The 19,733-nt window shown below is 46.2% G+C and overlaps 1 protein-coding gene across 1 annotated transcript; it reads right to left on the bottom strand.

Annotated features, from left to right (window-relative positions):
- Positions 1-851: 851 nt before the first annotated feature.
- On the bottom strand, positions 852-19,531 carry UNC119 (unc-119 lipid binding chaperone). Its single transcript, XM_005493687.4, has 5 exons — positions 19,147-19,531; positions 9,683-9,796; positions 8,659-8,761; positions 7,785-7,957; positions 852-6,363 (listed from the first exon to the last, which is right to left on the bottom strand). Exons 1-5 carry the CDS (start codon positions 19,514-19,516, stop codon positions 6,251-6,253), a joined length of 873 nt encoding a protein of 290 aa, XP_005493744.3. The 5' UTR covers positions 19,517-19,531; the 3' UTR covers positions 852-6,250.
- Positions 19,532-19,733: the final 202 nt, after the last annotated feature.

The following is a 19,733-nucleotide window of genomic DNA, read 5'->3' as shown; positions in this document are numbered from 1 at the left end:
TAAAATATCAAAGCCACCAAGATGGAATTATCATAGTAAAAATCACTTCAGCTCAAGCTGCTGGTTCAGTTTTAGTCAGTAAGGCAGGGACAGCAATTTTCACAATAATTTCAAAACTTGATTCTCCAAAGTGCAGGCAGAAATTCTTCAGAAGCACAACCTGGTGTATAAGAGGGATCCAGGGAACTGAAACGTTCTGTTAATGTACTTTGAAACTAATTTCTTTTTCACATTTTTCATTTTTTCAAATTCTCAAATTGACTTTTCAAACTTGAAATTTTTTTAAAATCACTACCTGATAAACAGCTGTGATCTGTGCAGCTCCAGAGTCCCATTAATGCAATCGATGCCAATTTATTTTAATTACACCCCAAGACATTTTCCCGATCTGAAAGTTAAATCCCACTTGAGCAGTTTTAATGTGATGGTTTTACCCACAGAACTACCCAAACCACTGCAGAGTCTTTCCACCAATCACCACAAAATGAAACTGCTCACTCACATTTGCACAAAAACTGGAGTTTGAATATTGATGGAAGGGACTTGAAATGAAAGTTTGAATGCTTTTTTCACCAAAATATTTAAATAAAATAGACAATCACCCTTGTTTCTAGGATCAATAATTTATTTCTCTTTTTTTTTTTTTACACATTTTGCAATTTGTTACAGGAGAAGAAACACTTGCTAATGGAAGTGACAGGTTTTTGAACCGTTTTCCAAAGTAATGGAAAAAGTTAAGCATATTCCCTAGGATGCACATCAATGACTAAGCTGCCAATATTAAACCAATTGAAGCAAGTGCAGTCCCTATTTAAACCTTGTATAAATTAAATTAAGGACTCTCCTTCTCCTACAGGAAGACTAAATTGTAGCATCTAATTTTCTTTATTTTTTAAGTCTCAGTCTTTTCTCTCTCTCTACTTAATCTGCAAAAAGTCAAACAGGCTGAGGCCAAAGCCACAGAACGGATTCTGTGCCAAGGTTTCTTCTATTCCTGGTGATCTCCTCAGTTCCCTCCTGTCCCAAAAAGGAAACAAAGGACTCCCAGTTTTCTGAAAACCAGATTCTCTGCATGACAGTGCATTGCATTGCCACAGGATGGGCCACAGTGGATGTTCTCCTAGCAAACAAATCACTACCAAAGTACAAAGAATTAGAAATTAACTCAGTAAAAATGCTCCTAACGTTTCCCCAGTGCTACAGTAACCAGAATCCTACTTTCCTTCCCCAAAAAATAGATTTTTTTTTTTATAAATACATTTTAATACAGACAATTCTGTTTCTATGCCAAGAAAACAAAAAAAAAAAAAAGTCACATTCAAACAGGTTTGCTGGGTGTATTCAGATAGAAGCAGACACCAGAGCAGGCAGGAGCACAGGGGGTTTTTGGGGGGCCGCAGACACACAAACACCATTTCACCCACTGACCAGCGATGGGGAGAACAACTGAGCTGCAAGGTGAGACCTGGAGCACCACAGCCCTCAAATAAATCAGCAGTTTCCATGTGGGCTAGATGATATGAACTCTCAGTGGTATTTAACATTAATATTGAAAAGCCTCTATGAATTTAGGCAGTGTTTATGCTGGGGGTAGAGAGAAGAGCCACGAGCAGGAGCTCCCAGCTGCCTCAAACCCAGGAGAAAATTGAGTCACCCACCATGGCCTTGAAGCTCTTGGGTCCAAACAGCTGAAATTAATGCTTTTTTCTCTCCTTGTCCTCCTTTCCCTCACTTTCCCCCCCAAAATGCAGATAAATCTGCCCAAATTTTGTGCCACACACACAGCTCCAGCTGCTGCCCCACAGCCCCAAACGACAGCAATGATTTCTATGGTTTCCTTCCTAACCAGAGCTAATTAAAACTGAGCTGTTAACCATCTTTTACAGGCTATGAATAATTAATAGAGCATTTTTATAATACTTACTAAATATGACAGTTGGGTATTAGCATTTTCTTACCTTAAATAGCCCCAATCTTTGCATAACTAAAAGTTCCCTGCAGCTCTTGCCTTTAAGATTGGGGTTTATTTTTTAGGGGCTGATATGTAGGGTAATTCTCAATACATCTTAACAGCTTTTTCTCAAATTGAAGAGATTTTGGAGGTTGCCTGCATGTTTCACACACAAGCCAGCCACCACTGTGACACCACACAAGATTTTGGAATAAAACTCAGAGGACAGAGGTGGAAAATAGAGCATCTTACTGACCTGCTCAAAAAAACAAGACATAGAGAGAGATTACGAGCAAAAACTGAACCCCAGCAGATTTGTTTTCAACCCTGGGGAGACTTTCTACATTAAAATAAATAAATAAATAAACTCTTCTGAGTCAGGAAGGGTGGATCATTCAGCTATTTCAGAAGTGTCACCACATAACGGGTAATTCACAGAAACAATTTTGGCTTTTGCCACTGAACTGAGAGCAAAGTTTCTAAATTTTCAACCACAGCTGATGTGTTAATTATAAAAAGAAAAAAAAAATTGGTTCTCTCCCTGCCACAGAAGTGTGAGTTATTAGAGCATGCAGCTCACCACCAATGTATTGCTGCTTTCCTTAAAAACCCTGACTGTGAAAGGAATCCAAGACTGACAAAGTGAAGAAAATATGTCAAATTATAATTTCCCTGAAAGAATGTGTTGAGCTGTAATTTCCCTGTCTCTCAGAAAAATTATGTCACTATTAGCACTCAGACAGACTCAGTTTCTTTTTCCAAGATTAAGTCACTGTGTAAAGCACACACTTAATCCTGTTTTATGACAGGAAACATAGGGCATTATTAGCAGATAATCTTGGTTAGCTCTTGGATGTTTTCTTTCACTTTCAGAAATTCAGATCCCAAATTGCCAGGCTGGCTTGTTAAAACAAAGCTGCAGTGCTAATTAAAGTCATATTTAAAATGAGATCAAGGAAGAAAATACAACAATTCCTTTTTTCCCAGAGCCAATATTTGGGGATTTCGTAATGAACTTCCAAAGTAAACCCAATAATGATGAAAGTTAAAATACAAAATAATAGCTAGTCAAGAAGATTAACAAATTCTTCTGTGAACAATGCTGCTAAGACTTAATTCTCAACTGGTTTACAATAAGAACCAGCTGCCAATTTAAGGGAAAAAATTATCTGCAAACAACTGAGCTGCAAACTCAGCTCCCTCTCAGAAGGAAGCTGAAATTATTGGGTGCTGCACAAAGCTTGGTCTTTACACTAAATTTTGAAGGTGGTTTTTAAGCAAAACAAGGAGAGAAGTGGCATGAAAACAGCAACTCTACAGCCAAAATTTTTGAATAAACATTCTTTTAGTGCTGTTTAGGTGCCTCATGTCAACACCACACGTGATGCTGCTGCATGGGCAGGTGGGAAAGAAACAGAATCTCTCTCCTGGACAGTGATTCCCACGTGTTTGCAAAGATTGTGGATGTGGATGGCCTTGAGAAAATGCTAACAAATAATTCCCAAGTGAAACAGAGAGATAACAGTGATAACTGCTTCAGTGGGACACAGAAAAGCATCTTCATTGCACTTCCCACAGAAAGCTCTGTTGTCTGCCTTGCTTTAGGAATCAGAATTTGTTGCTTGTGACAAACTCTGGGGATTTTTAACAAGAGTAAAATTGTCCTAACTGAAATGTTAAATCTAAAATTGGTTGAAATTTATTTTATTGAAAATGTCCAATCTTTATCTCTGGCTTAAAATATTCCTAATATTTAAGTGACAGTCTCACTCAGTGTAATATCTCCCATATGATTCACAGTAAATTTTCTGTGAGACTGGAATTATTACATATATAATCTGAATTATAAAAGATTTCAGAGAGGAGCAGCTGATAATTCATCCTCTTGTGCTTAACCTCAAAACTACACTAGAAAAATGTCAGAAATTCCATCCACACTCGGCACTCCTTGGAGCACAGTGACTTTCTCTTGGTTCTTTTATAAGGGGCATATCTACCACTCAAATTTCCCTTGATTGCAGTAATATTTTATGGAATTACTATTTTTTTAATAAGTCTTAAAAGGAGATGGCATAAAAAAGGAGCAGAACATAACTATTTCAGAGGAAACTCCATCAAATGACCCAAAGTACAACTGATCTCATCCCAACATATTAAACAGATGATGGCAATTCTGGGCAAATTCCATTCCTAAAAGTCTTTTAAATTATAGTCACTGAAGTGACTATTATGAACAGCAGGTGAAAAATAACCCCCCCAAAAAACCCTGTACAGGGTGGTAATTATAAATATTCATTCTATTTTGTCTTTAAATTAGCATTTTTTTCTCCTGCAAATTGAAACAAAGCTCAGAAATACTTAAAACTTGCAAAATGTCATTGGATATATGATTTAACAGCCCTGATAAAAAAAAATAAATTGGGGGAGGAATGAAAACATTTTTGAACCTATTTCCATCTTTAGTAATTACTGTGCTATAAAATTAATGGTCAGTAGCTCAAAGTACTGCACAAATAATGAAAAAATCCTAAAAAATAATGAGGAAATCTTTTGTATCTCTCAAACTGATCAGTCAGCTGCAGGCTACTTGTATGATTTAATACACTAGAGACAAAAAACAGTGATAAATACAAGTCTCACTGTGATAAGAATTACTACAAGCTACTCCTTGTGTAAAATCAGTGAACTTAACACACTTTTGTAGCTACCAAGCTTAATAAAAACTGTGCTGTAACCTAAAATCACTGCTTTTTTTTTTTTTTAAACTGCCTCCTCTCTCAGCAGTCAAAAAAGCCAAGCCAAACACAAATGGTGACACACTGAAAAGTGACCACAACCCCAACAAGAGCACAAAAACCTCCCTGGCCTGAGGCTACACTTGGAATTGTTTGTCCTGTCTGACACAGGCTGCGACTACAGAGATGCTCATCACGACTGGAAACGGTATTTTTATAAAAATTATTACAATTATTACACCTATCTGAGGCTAACATAAAATGTTCCACTTCAACTCACAGAATTAGACATGGAGACATCAAGTATTTATAGAAATATCTACAGACTGCAACTGTCTTTTATTTTTTGTTGGTTTTTTTCTTTTTTTATTTTTTTGAGTATCAGTGAACTGACCTTCAGAGTAAGGGTTTCATGACAACAGGTCACCCCACACTAGTTTATTCTTGGTGTTGCTGTTTCTTGGGCTAAATTGGTGTTAAACTTCTTCCAGAAGAGAAGAGAGAACTCTTGCTAAATGTTTTGCTCTTTGTTAAAGTTGCAGATTATTAGATTTAGCTTCACCTGTATTATTATCTGACGAGAAACATTTTTAACAATGGGGAAATGCTGTCTTAACCTCCTCTAAATGCAGATACACATAGAAAATTGGAAATTCCACACCACCCAGCTGCCCTAGACAATGAAAATGTTGCTCTAACAAGCAGTGCTGAAGTCCTTATATTGGTATCGAGCAGAGATGAAAAAATAGACATGGGAAATGTGTGGCATGAAAAGGCTGAATGTTAAATAAAGCAAGAATGTTAAATAAAGCTAAAATCCTCCTGTTTTTACTGATTTTTCTGAAAAAAAACCTGAAATCAATGGAATGTACTTAGGGAGGTTCATAGACCCACAATGCCATTGTACCTTCATCTGAAATGTAAAAGGAATGTAAATGTAAAAACACCCAATTAACACGGCTCTGTCACTGAACTATTGCTCTTCATTGCAGGTTTAGGTGTTGCCAAGGTTAAACAGAACATTACCCAGAAGGATTGAAACTAAAGGATGAAACACTCATGGAGAGAGCCGGTCTAAAGATGAAACTTGCCTTTGTGAGATGTTTTGCTCGATATTTTCAACAGGCTGGACAAGTTAAATTGGCCTTTGAAGCATCCACAAAGAGAAACAACCACCCAAACCTCTGCCTTTGCATCCATCCACTCCCATGGTTTTCTCTGATTACATTATTTGGGAAAGCAATCCTAAAAGATACTCGAGGGCAAGAACATAAATTCACAGAATTAGGGCAAAACCCCTCAGGTCCCACAAGGCCATTTTCAAAGCAGACACTTAAAAGAACTTAGGGAAGTGGTATCCAAAGATCATTTTTAGTTTAAAAGCTTCTGAAGAGCCGGGTCTGCTTCAGAGCACAAGAGAGATGTCATGAAACTCCTACTGTGGCAAAGAGTCCTTGGTGGGTGGATCCTTGTCCAGGTGACACTGCAGGAGCTGGAGGTGTTGGGATCCCTGACGACTTCCAGAGGGAAGGGGAGGAAGAAGAGGAAGCCATCCAGCCCAGCCTCAAGGTCCCCCACTGTATGAATAATCTGCCTTGTTGTGCATCACCAGCTTGTTGTCTACAAAGTAGAAACTGTCCGACTGTGTCTCGTAGGGGTGCAGGATCATCTCTCGAACTGTGAGGGGGGGAAAGAACCCAATTAACCCAATTAAACCCAAAATTAAACCAAATTAACCCAATTTAACCAAAAAGCCCAATTAACAGGGACATATAGGAATGTGCTCCCTGTTAACGGAGTGACAAAACTATCCTTTGTCTCCTCAAAAAGGAAAAGAGCCCAGAAGTTTCTCTCCTCAATCAGGTGAAAAGACACCTCATAGGACCTGGGGAACTTCACCTCAAACTTGGACAGGAGCCTAAAAGTCCCACCTGAGCAATTTACTAGAAAAAGAAGAGAACAAAGAAACTCGTGTTTTTTGTCAGGTGTTTTACCAGGGGTAAAGGACCTCCTGCACCTGGCTGGGTTTTTCTCTGTAAAGAGTTATGTTATTTTGCCTTTTATTAAACCTCTTTTGTTTCCAACACCACCACAGAAGCCACCCTGCTGATTTTATGCTTTCTAAGGGTAGCTGAGTTATCTTGGGTATGAAATTTGATCTCCAAAAGTTTTAAACCTGGCTCAAGGAGACCAGAGGGACACTCCCCAATGCTGGGCTCAAGCATTGTTCAGCATCCCCCAAAATCAAAAACCAAAACCCAAATGGGAATTGCCCAAAACAACTCCTTGTTAATATCTTTTAAATAATTCAAGCATAATTATGGAGTTTTTATGTTGGAAAAGGCCTCAGAGGCCTTAAAATCCAACATGAATTCACTAAACCCTTGTGCCACATCCACAATTTCTTTGAATAATTTCAGGGACGAAAACTGTTCATAATCCAAATATATTATGGCACCATACAAAGGGGACCTCAGAATAAGAACCCATTACATTTTGGGTTGGGGTTCTTTTTGTTTTGTTTTTAAAACCACTGATAAAACAGCAAACCCAAAGTAAATTTGTTCTGGCCTGACAGCAGAGCCTCACTGTATTTTCCACAGACTGCAATATTAGTGCTGACACACACAATTAGGGGTTGTAACGAGGAAAATCACAGAGATTTAGTGCTTGTGCTATTGTGTCTTGGGAGAAAGGAGAGGAAATAAAAGTTATGTTCATACTAAAACCTCTCAAGCTCACAATATAGCACATCAAACATTAAAACAGATCATAGCATTTAAGTTATCCATTCATTGGATGTCTTTTTAATCTCATTTTTTGCTTGTTTTATAACACAATTATCTTTTTTCTCCCTGATACCAAAGCTTCCTTTTTATGAATTAAAAAAAAATAATAATAAACCCAAGAAACTGCCTGGTGTGTGATGAGATACATCCTACTAGAAAACAAAACCAGTGTTAACAAAGATTTAAAAGGATGAATTATTCCACCCCACCCACTCTCTAGAGACAGCATTTAAGAAAGGGCTCCCCCAAAACACCATGAACATCATGGTGTGACAACCCAGAAATGAAAGTTCATAATAAAGAACTTACTGAGATCCTCCGAGAGCTGGGGGAATTCATAGATGTGCTCACAAGTATTTTTACTGCTGGGGATGCAAAAGCCAAATTCAAAATCAAAACTTTTCAGCAGCTGGTCACGGAAGTAGTGCCGCTCGATCATACGGAAATTATTAATGGGTTTGTCCCCTACTGTGAATTCCACCCTGAAAAACAAGGGTAAAACTGACGTGAGCTTTCATGCTTCAGTAAGATCTGCAATATTCCTGCAAGGCAGAAGAGAGCTCTGAAAAAAAAAAAAAAAAGCCAAAAATATAAAGCAACAGCACTAATCAAATTATCGTTTCCTCTTTTACTTAAAGCATTCTGCAGGGACACACCGCAGCATTAGATAAACATCCTAAAGCTGCCATGGGCAGGGACACCTTCCTCTATCCCAGGTTGCTCCAAGCTCCATCCAGCCTGGCCTTGGGCATCTCCAGGGATGGAACAGCCACAGCTTCTCTGGGCACCCTGTGCCAGGGCTTCAGCACCCACAGGGAATGATTCCTTCCCAATATCCCACCCATCCCTGCCCTCTGGCACTGGGAGCCATTCCCCCTTGTCCTGTCACTCCAGATCCTTTCCAAAAGTCCCTCTCCAGCTCTCTTGGAGTCCCTTCAGGCACTGGAAGTTGCTCTAAGATCTCCCCAGACCCCTCCCACTTTATTTTGCCCCTTTTAGCATCAATCCCTTCAGCACCAGGCTGAAACCTAAAGCGACAGAGATTTGGAGAGCCTCTTAATAAATGAAAAAGCCCCCTGTTCAATCACCTTCCTGGCAGGACGAACATGGAAAAGAGGGGTTTTTTTCCCCAAGATTTCAGCTGTTTTCTGTGCCAGGCCAAGGAGCAGGGGGGGTTACTCACGTGGCTCCCACTTGCCGCAGTCTGAGGAAGGCGGGCGTGAACTGATAGCGCACGAAGCGTCCGGCGTTGGGGTCCACGTCCTTCCTGTCATTGTGCTCCCGCTCTGCAAAAGCACAAAGAGAGCTCTGTCAGAGCTGCCTGAGAGCCACAAACTCAGGGGAAACACTTGTGGTGGGGTTCTTGAGCCACCCAAGCCAGGGAATCGCTCTGGTGCTGAGCTCACACTTCAGTCCTGAGGCGTCCACCCCTGGTCACTCAGAGGTGGAATGCTGAGAGACAGCCCTTTGGTCAGAGTAATTTCTTATCTTCTGGATTTCTATTCCTCATCTACTGGAGGATGAGGAATAGAAATCCAGAAGATTTCTATTTCTCACATCAGGACTGCAGAGTGACTATGAACAAGCCATTTCCCCTTAGCATGTTTTGTTTGCTACCTATAAGCTACAGAAAACTTCTTCTCACCTGCAGGGAGGTGGGGAAGGGTTAAAAGTGCTTGGCCAGGAACAGAACAACTGCCCTGCGTTTTTATCACCACTGGCAACAGGCAAAACTTGGATGCTTACAAGTAACACCTAAAAATTAATCAAACCAAAAATAAAAGGCGAATGTTCAGTTTGTTTCCTTTGCCTGTTGGCAGTTTCGCCCCTTTGGAAATACCATTTTCCTGACTCCTCAGTGAGAGATGTTAAACTAAGAGCTAAACTATGTGCAGGGGGCACAAGCTGAATAACAGCCAAGAAAAAGCCACCCAGTGATCTCCTCCTCCTCCTCTGCTCCTGTTTACAACATCCATCTGTCCCTTCCCATCACAGATGGCAACAGGAAGAGCACAGCAGCAGCCAGCTCTGCTCACCCTGTTAGTACAAAGAGACACCTGAAAAACATTCCTGCAGCAAGATGGGGCTCCAGCCCTCCTGCAGTGGACAGATTCTGCTACTTTTGGGAAATATGTGGAGTTAAAGGAGTGGGGAAAGGCAAAAGAAAGCATTTGTTCATGGAAACCTTATTTTGTGTGTGCACTCACCTGAAGCTGCTGGCTTGGTGATTTCAAACAAGACCGTGCCAGATTCCATGTCCCGGATTTTGAACCTGGTGAAGTCTATCTTGTAAACATTTTCCTCGGGAGTGCACAAATAATCTGCAGGGGGAAGCAAATTTAAATGAAGGCTGCCCTGAAATATCAGGAATTTCTGGCTGCTCTCTGGAGGCCACACCAGCAGTGAGAGCAGCCCAAATGCATCTCCACCGCTGCCTGTTTTAATTCAAAACTGATGTCCCTGAAGACATCTCAGTTCTGGAGGCTCACACTGCCCTGCTCAGACAGGACATGGGAAAGAATTCTCTCCCCCAACACTCAGAGGTCATCACCTTTTTCCAACTCCGTGCCAGCAACTCCTGCACCCATTTCCTCCCAGACCAGTCAGCACCTCCATCAAATCCCAGCCTTTCCAGGGTTAAGAGGCTTTGCCTGTTTTAAAAACTGCCCTGTGGCAGAATGCGAGGGCTAAGCAGCTTTGGGAGCTAAGCTGGCTGCACTTAACTGGAACAGGAGTGTCCTCCCCTGAGCCACCTCCCTGCTCCAGCCCTCTGCACACAAAGGGTGGCCTCCCCACACCACACCAGGCCTTGTTTTCCTCAGCACTGAAATTATGGTGAAGCCTTTCCCTGTGTCAGGAAAACAGGGAGCAGAGCCCTTCCCTGCTGTATCTTTGAGAGGAAGTCAAAGACGGAATCACAGGATTGTTAAGGTTGGAAAAGCCCCCTAAGATCATCAAGTCCAACTTTTCACCCTGCACTACTGTGTTCACCACTAAACCATGTCCCAAGGGCCACATCCACAGGCCTTTTGAACATTTCCAGGGATGAGGATTCCACCACTAAAATCCCCACAGCTTTGGCCTTCAGCCGTGCTGTGCCCTGAGCCAGCTCCTGGCACAGGAATCATCCTCCTCCTCCCTGGGGAAGGAGCACACACAGCACAGATTGAATGCAGCTCAAATAACTCACTTCACCCTGACAAATCTAAAGAAATGCTCTGTGTAGACAAGCCAGGTCAGCTTTCAAACAACAGCACATTTGATTGATGTAGGAGACTGGTTCTGGAGGTTCCAAGGTGAAAATAACACTTTTGAACATTCTGATTCAAAACACTTTCTCAGCTACTAATTCCTGCTGTTAATCTGAGCTAATCACTTATTTCTGTGTGCTTTCCTATTTCTGAAACTCCAACAAATCCATCCACCTGAGGCTCAGTCACTGAATACATTGAAAACAAGTTACAAGTGCTCAGAGCTCAGACCTGACCATGCCAACCCAACTTCAGCACAGCTCTAAGAAATCCAAGACCATTGTGAGAGACTTCTGAGCTCCTGGGCACAAACACCTGGCACCAGCATTTTCCTAGAAGCCTTTTATTCCTTCCAAACCTCCATAACTTGGAGAACTGTCCAAATAAGCTCAGTACAAGGAGCAGAGGTGTTAAATGTTATCCCTGGCCGGTTTTACTGCTCTCCAACAACCCCATATGGTGAATAGTCAAAGGAATGCCAGAGAATTTGTAGATGCCCCACCCCTGGAAGTGCTCAAGGCCAGGCTGGATGGAGCTTGAAGCAACCTGGTCTAGTGGGAGGTGTCCCTGCATGGCAGAGGGGTTGGAAGTGGATGATTTTTAAGGTCCTTCTTAAGCCAAAACACTCTGAGTTTCTACAATTCTATAAATGGGTGTTCAGGGAGAGGACAGTGCTCAAAGCATCTCTGGCATTTGGCAGGGATTTTCCCTTCCCTATCGACACAGCACAAGGAAAACTGACACAAGCACTCAACGTTTTTACTACCACAAGAAAACACAAGGCTGTGTTAGGTCAAATATCCCAAGAACTGCACAAAAAATCTTCCTTTAGCACCTTTAACAGTAACCACGATGACAGGACAGGAATTTAAACCCATCCCTCGCCCTAGGCCCTGATGTTTAGCATTCCTCAGGGAGATGTCCTGCAATTACACCGCGATTTGGGGCTCTGACACATCAGCCACCCCAATTCCCAACCCGTCCCACAACTTCCCAGCTCCCAGCACCAGCATGCAAAACACAAACTGATGGAAGCAGGCACAGCTTCCCACAGCCCAGCTTCCCCTCCCTGGGCCCATGACCACTGGCTGTTCCCTGGGAAGGCTGTTGGCAACAGGCAGAGTCACCCAGGAGCCCAGGACACCTTCCCTGGAGCACGCTGGCGAATCTGAAGCGCCGCGTTTGTCTGCTAGTTAATTATTAAGTGTTTCTACTCCTGCAGAATTCCTGCCCATCCAGCACCATGGCAACAGCTTTATCCCCCTCCTTGGCAGCAGCGTTGCTGCAGTAACAGTGTCCATGACTCATCTGGAGCAGAGCAGAGCCAAGCAGAGTCTCCAAAGAGGAGTAAACCCCGGGTAGAATCCCCACCAGGCTCCTGCTCATTGATGCCTGCACCCCTACGCTGTTATTTTCCAGCTCTTTTTGCCCTGATAATATTTTAAACCCTTTTTTGGGGTTGGGTTATGGGGTTTTTTTTTTAATCAGCATGCCAATATACAACTGGGTGCCATCCGGGAAGATCAGCTGCCAGAATACTGCAATCAAATGGTTTTTTTCCCTCCCTCTGGCAGTGCCCAGTCTCCTAGAAAGAAAAAAAAAAAAAAAAAAAAAAGAAAAAAAAAAGAAAAAACAGAGGAATATATATTCCTCTCACTCTGTATTACATATATATTCCACTCAGTCTGTACTACATTTGTTTCTGCTGTTCCTGCTCAAAAATCAATCAAAGTAGCCACGTGCTGGCTTTTTCCCCCCACACGTAACAGGAGCCTGAGGCTGCACTGGAAGGGCTTATTGGGAATGGGCTGCTTGCAATTGGCAGATCCTTCTGCTTAGCTGAGCACTGTCAGATTTGCTAATCTCATCCCATACACACTTATTTTTAAATTACTGTAGGGCCCAGTTGCCCACACTTCCGTGACTCACTGAAATGTCTCATCTGCCTCCCTTTTCCTAATTCAGCGTCGCCAGGATTTGGGGAAGGGAGGCAGCAGCCCTGGTTATTTCAGAGATCAAACCTCCATGGAGGGGATTGTTACAAAGAAACTGAGAATGGTGGGTTGATCTCTCAGGATACAATATTTTCTTGTTTCTTCCACTTCCCCTGAAGCAGGTTGTGCTGTTTCCCTGTTAATAACTGAACCATCACGGTGTGTCCCTGAGCCGTCAGTACTCACCTGATTTAGGGATGAAGGCATGGACACAGCAGCACTGCCACGGAAAACCCATCAGATTGGTTTTTATCCATAAGAACCCACATTTAGTAGAGTTAAAAAAAAGGTCACAAAAGAGGAGTGCTTCCTACCCTTTCCTAAAGCCCAGGGAATTGTCATATCCCAATCCCTTCCTGAAAACAATTCACCTGGTATTAGCAGCCACTTCTCACTCACATCCTCATTCCTGGTGGTGCCTCTCCAGCTTCTTTCCCATAACCTCTGGATCATGCCCAAAGATCTGCAAGTGTCCACTTTTAGAGACAATTTCTATCTTAAAACCCATCACAAGTTGTGAAGAGTTTGGATCACAACCAACACCACTGTGGTGGTCTGAGGAAGCAGCAGAGGTGAATCTGGCTCAATTAATTCCTTCACAAATTCTCCAGTTTCCTTTGTAGGAAAAAGTGATTCCAAAGTGACCCCAAACAGGTCAGTGGGCTCAGGCTTTGCTCTCAGAATCAGCAGGTGCTCCTTCCCCTGGTGCAGTTCTGAGGCTGTACCTCCACTGCCTAATTCAGGAAGGAGACAGTTTTTACACAGGAAACCTTCCTGTGCTCCCAAACCAAACCAAAATTACAAAACAAACCAGCAGAACAATGCCAGCAGGCACTGCCTGTGAGCACTGGCACATCCTGAACCCTGGTGCAGAACTCCAGGTGTGTGTTTTAGCAGCTGGTGTTACAGAGGAGCACAAAAGGTGAGGGATAATGCAGAGCTAAATAACACAGGAAAGCAAACAAAGGCACTTTGTCCTCTGGACCTCTCCCTGTCATTTAAATACACAAGATCAGGTTTGCTCCTCATGACAGAAAGCTAAAATTCAATGCTGTATTTCCAAATTTCCTTTGCAACCACACCAACAGGCCCATTTTACCACAAGCTCATGGGCAATAAGATTCACACTCTTTGTTGTGCTCCTTTTCAAGATCCCTTCTCCATCTCTGCAATCAGCAGGAAGCACGTGTCCCCTCTCACAGACACCAGGGATATTTCTGTGCTCATCAGAGTCTAATCTCAGATGGGGCAGCTCCTATTTTAAGGCCTTAAGAGCCCACTAAGGAAAGCAGAGTGCACCCAGGGTAAGAAAAAACTGAAAATTTGGTCCTGGAAATGGGTGTAAATCAGGAGGATGCTGTACAAGAGACTGAGGCAACAGCAGAGACTTGTAACAGGAATTTCTCTCCCCAACACAAACAACAACAATTTAGGGAATGGATGAGAAGGCTCCTATAGTTATGCAGGCCTATTTCCTAACATGCATTAACCAGCAAGGTCAGGAGCTATTTTGAAGCCAACTCCCAAGACATAAGCCAGGTATAAAGCCAAGACAACTGCAGAGGAATTGCCAGGAGCTGGAGATTAGGAGATTATCAGATTGAAGAGTCTCAGGAGGAAGCAAAAATAGCCCAGACCCCAGGAAGAGGCCGAGCAGTGACGCAGGACACAGAGCAGGACCTGAGGCAAGGCAGGCCAGGCTCCAGGTGCTATTGATACACCTGCCCAGACAGCTTGGGTTCAGTTAAAGGAAAAAAATAAACCATTTCCCTGCCCTCTGCCTCAGCCCTGTGACACCAAGCCAGCCAGGAAACAGGATCTGCTCCTGTAAAATAAATCCCTCCAGCCCAAACCATGGGGTTTGGGGAACCAGAGAGCAGGGGATTGCACAGGGAGGGAGCAGCTGCCCTCTGACCCAGCACACTGGAATTAGGCTGCTGCAGAGCCCCAGAGGGACAATCCTGCACCACAAGGATCCCACGGGGGTTTTTCCACAGCAGCACATTTACTGTCAAGGAAGCAGAGGGATTTAGGACAGGAGGCACTCCCCAAGGTCCCCAGAGCCCCTCAGTTGCCAAGTCCTACTGCACAGCTCACCAGGCTCTGATTTTTGTGGCAGCCTGCTCATCTCCTTTTTTCTTTTTTTAATTTTAGCTAGAGCTTTCCAGACTTCACCCTCTCACAATTAATTTGATCACAGCCCTGCAGCCTGTGGATGGAGCTGCTCTTCCCCCATTTCCAAGGCACCCAAACACTTTCTCCTACCCCCTTTTCACTGATTGCATTCAAAGTCTGAAACTACGTGCACAACATCAACTAAATCAGCTATTTTTGGGCTGAGCCAAAGCCAAGCTCTGCCCAGACCCTCAGGCTGACTCCCTCAGCTTTCCTCTTATCTTTCCCACTTCCACCATGGCCCAAACCCACAACCCTGGGAGAAGGAGGAATCCCCACACCACACACACACTGTGTGTGCTGCCCCTGGGAACCCTAACAGCTCCTGTTGTGCTGTGAGACTTGGGGAAACACAGAGCCCTGGAAAAGCTCAGAGCCTGTGTGGGATGCTGAGGGAAGGGTCGTGGGGAGAGCGGCTTGGCACAGCTCTGCAACAAGAAATCAGCACATCAAAACACAGCCACACATCACAGCCCTGGACAGGGCAGGGCAGGGATTTATTAACCTCAGAGACACACACAGCTCCTAATAAAATACATTCTCCCCATTAATTGAGGAGGCAAGTCGTGGTCCAGGAGCAGCTTTGAAGATGGATTTGTGCACATCTGCCTCACATTCCTGTTAGTGCCTCCCTCTCTCCTTGCCTATCAAAACCCCATGGATTTGGAAACTGATTTCAACATGGATCCTGGATGGTTTAGCATTACAGGACTTGAACTGCTGAGGCAGAGGGAAGGGAAATGGTTTATTTGGGTTTTTTTTCTTTAATTGACTGCAGGAAACTGCAATGGAAGTCCCTCAAGAAGGGCCTGGCCTGCCTAACCCACTGAGGCAGCCCTGTGCCAAGCTGGCCTTTAGCTAAAGCTGCCTAGAGAAGTCTCAGAGAAATCCCAAGTGACAGCTCAAGGAAGAGATTACTTTCAGAAATGATTACGTGTGTGCTCCTTATTTTTAGGGTTTGTTTTGAAACTCTTTCCAAGCATGTAATCAATTATTTAACCCCTCGGTTTCCAAAAGTAAAATCAGCATTACAATAAAACCTACAATGTAAGATTTGATCTGGTATTCCAGGCAAAGCATGTAGGTGATAAGCAGGGCAGCCTCAGAGGCTAGAGCTTGTCTTTTGTTACACATCTGACTCCTCTGATGCTCTGGCTGCCTCAGTAATTAATTGCAATTTGAACTGAGCTCTGCCCCACTCTTTTGCTAATCTTAAATTAATCACGTCATGAGCTTTTTCCGCTTTTCCCAACCACAGTTGTGTGAGCCAGTGACAAATCTCACTAATTGCAGAGGAAATGGTTCTCCAGCCTTACACCTGATCCAGCTGGAGCAGAGCCAGACCCAGCCTGCCCAGGAGGCTCAGATATCCCAGAGCAGCATCCCAGATCCACCAGGCTGGACCCAGCATGCCCAGAAACATTGTGGGCACAAAAGCTGATGGGGAATTTAACACTGGGAGGGCACAGAACGTGCAGGGCAGTTCACACAGCTCCCCAGTTAAGCTTATTAGAAGCACATTAAGAGCAGAGCCCAGCTGGCTCCCGTGGCTGCCCACAGAGCCACATCCTGCCTCGCCACCCTGCCAGCTCACACTGGGTCAGCTGCACCCACTGGGAGAGCAAAGTCCAGCTGTGCTGCCTGATGGAAGCACGATTAGGGAGGAATTCTTCCCTGTCAGGCTGCTGAGGCAATGCCAGGGGCTGGGCAGAGAAGCTGTGGCTGCCCCATCCCTGGAGGTGCTCAAGGAAAGGTTGGGTGAGGCTTGGAGCATCCTCATCTAGTGGGAGGTTCTTGGTGAGGCACTTGGAAAGAGGTGGATTTTAAGGTCCTCTCCAACCCAAACCATTCTGTGCTACAGCCAGAATTCCACCTCTCCCTGGAGACCTGGAAGGCTGCTCCTGGTGTGAGCATTCCTAGAACACACTCTCCTGTGGTACCAAGCCGTCCTGGGCTTTGGTTGATGAAGAAACCCTAAAATACAGCCAGCCCTCCCCAGGTCCCAGGCAGGATACAGTTCAGTGTGTGAGCTGAAGCGCTACTGGCCCAGGAGTTTGGATAAAGATGGATTATCCTCTCTCTGGAACAACAAAGGGCAGCCAGGGCACCAGGACATTTCTGCTGCAGCCCCATCACCGACTCCTTCACCTCCACCCTGTCAAAGACAGAATTGCTGCAACAGCGTGTGTCAGGGCTGCCCTGACACCCAGCACGTCCAAAAGGCTGGGGAAGCTGTGAACTTCCCTCCCACAGCCTGGTCCTTCCTCCTCCCCTACCTGAAGCAGAAGAGCAGAACAGTTTCACATTGCTATTTCTGGCCATCTGTTTTTAAAGGTGTAGAAATGAGCAAAGGCCACAGAATGCCCCAAATAATCATTAGGTGTTAGAAATCTCAAAAATGGTCTTTGCTTTCTGTTAAACCCACCAGGATGAAAACTGAGCTTGAGAAGGGGAGTTGCAAAGTGTTCCTGGGTGATAAAATACAATATGCTCAACATGGGTGCACTGTTTACCTGTATCCCCAAACTCACCGAGGGTTTCAGGTGTGGGGAGCATTTCCTGGCTCCCACACATCCAGCAGGACAGGAAGCACTTCCCAAGGTAAGCCTGGGACATCATCACAGTGCCTGGCTCTGACCCTGGTACCAGCAAGTCTCACAGCAGGAGGAGAACACAACATTTTCATGCATTTCACATCCTCCCTGTGCTCCAGAGCACTCTGACCCAGGGCTGGAAGAGGCAGACAACAACCAGCTCTGCTCCAAGCCTGGCTCACCAGTTCAACAATCCCTGGGAAGGCAGGAGTTTACCAAGAGCACCATCCATCCCCACTGATGCCACACAAGGTGACAGCAAGGCTGTGGGGTGGCCCTGTCCCCTCCAGACAGCCCTGGCGAGGGCAGGGACACTGAGGCTGCCATGAAGTGAGCACACAGAGCTTCACACAGCCATGGCTGAGATCCACCATCCAGCTGAGGATGCTGGCAGGATGCTCCAGTGCCTGCTGCGTGCTCTCCCTGCCACAGGCAGGGGATTTCTGGGCACTGAATCACACAGCTGCACCAGCTCAGCTCGCAGAAGGGCACCCAAAGGTCCCCAGCAACAGCAGCCCCTCTCAGAGGAGCCTCTGTGAGCCCTTCCTGAGGGCTGACACGAGTCCCTGCTGGGCTGTGCTCCTCCCTTCCTGCTCACACACAGCCCCACGGGGCTGCCTGCACGCAGCAGCACCCACACCGCATCCTTCCTCTCCAGGGCTCCTCACAGCCCCCGCCTGTGACACTGAGCTGGCTTGGAGGGCAGAGCACTGAGAGGAACAGAGAGCACAGCCAGCCCCCTGGGCAGCCCCCCAGTCCTGACAGCACAGAGAGACAATCCAGAGGTCCTGGGAGATGGAAAAAAGAGTTTTTGGGACACCGGGGCAGATTGTCCCTGGGCATCATTGGCCTGAGGCAGTGCCATGGAATGGTTTGGGTTGGAAGGGACATTAAAGACCATCTGGTTCCAACCCTCTGCCAGCGGCAGGGACACCTTCCACCAGCCCAGGCTGCTCCAAGCCCCATCCACGCTCATCTTGAACACTTCCAGGGATAGAGCAGCTTCTCTGTGCCAGGGCCCCACCACTCTCCCAGGAAGGAATTTCTCCCTAATATCTAATCTAAACCTGCCCTCTATCAGTGTGAAGCCATTCCCCCCTGCCCTGGCCTTTCCCCAGCCCTGCGTGCTGCTGTCCCGAGCTCTTCTGCCAAGCACAACAGCCCCTCCAGGAACACACTCCCACCCACCGCCTCCAAAATGCCCTCAAGACCACAGGTGCTACTCTGGAGAGGAGGAAAATGGGTTGGGGGCTGCTCTGGTGTCCCCCCATGCTGTGGCCAGGGATCCAGCCCGTCCCATTGCCGTGGGAGCAGACACAGGGAATGGGGTGATGGGGAGAGCAGTGAGGAGCATCCCAACACCGACCTTCGAGCAGAGTTGGGGGGCTGCACTCAAGAAGAGAAGGGAGAGCCCCTGCTCTCCCCCTGGTCCCCAGCCCCCGGGGTGGCACATCCCTCTGCGGGCTCCGTCCCCTGCCCTGCTGCATCCCCACTTCTTGTCCCCAGGGAAGGGGGCACCGCTTCCCCTTTTCCCTCTGGGTTTGAAAGGGCAAACAGCTCCTCTTTTCCCCCCGGTTTAGAGAGGAGAACCGGCTGCCCTTTTCTCCCCCCGGGGACGCGGTCCCCATCCTCCCGCCGCGCCATCCCCGGCACGCACCGCTGGTGACCCGCTGCAGCCCCAGCACATCGTCGGGCCCGATGAGCGCCTTTCGGCCCAGCTCCTCCTCGGTCCTGGCTGCCGCCGCCCCCCCGGCCCCGCCGCTCTTCTTCACCTTCATGGCCCCGCCGCCGCCGCCACCGCCGGTGTGAGCGGCCCCGGCCCCGCTGCGCGCCGCCGCACCGGGAGGGGCATCGCCATCACCGCCCCCGGCCCGCCCCCGGCCGCCAGCACCGCCCGGCGCCGCGGGAAGGCGGAGGAACGGGGCAAGGAAGGAAAGCGGCTCCTCGACGCTGCTTCCAGGGGCTCGGGGCAAATCCTGGCTGCTGCAGGAGAATGGGGTGTCTCCCTCCTGAGAACCCCCCGCCATGGGGATCAGCCCCCCAAGTGAGGTGGGGACAGACCCCACACCTGGCCCGGAAGGACGGGATGGACCCCAGGAACTGCCCCCCCCTCCCCAACCAAGTATTTTTGGCTAAATACCCATAAGACAGGAGCCAGAGCCCATAAAGCAATGGAGTGGGGCCAGGAAAGCGGGGCCAATGGAAGGCAGGGCAGTAGGTACCCCGCAGAAGGCTAAAGGAGGG

The sequence above is a fragment of the Zonotrichia albicollis genome, chromosome 22 (genome assembly GCF_047830755.1).
Source record: "Zonotrichia albicollis isolate bZonAlb1 chromosome 22, bZonAlb1.hap1, whole genome shotgun sequence".
Classification (NCBI taxonomy): Eukaryota; Metazoa; Chordata; class Aves; order Passeriformes; family Passerellidae; genus Zonotrichia; species Zonotrichia albicollis.
This window is presented reverse-complemented; position numbering and strand designations above follow the sequence as displayed.

Bases quoted from the DNA above. Each gene is read 5' to 3' on its own strand.
- UNC119 (XM_005493687.4), bottom strand. From the start codon at position 19,516: ATGGCGGGGGGTTCTCAGGAGGGAGACACCCCATTCTCCTGCAGCAGC. The intron at 9,797-19,146 runs GTGCGTGCCGGG...TTCCCCCTGCAG, and splicing joins GCTGCAGCGGGTCACCAGCG to ATTATTTGTGCACTCCCGAG. The intron at 6,364-7,784 runs GTAAGTTCTTTA...CCCCCCTCACAG, and splicing joins CCAGCTCTCGGAGGATCTCA to TTCGAGAGATGATCCTGCAC.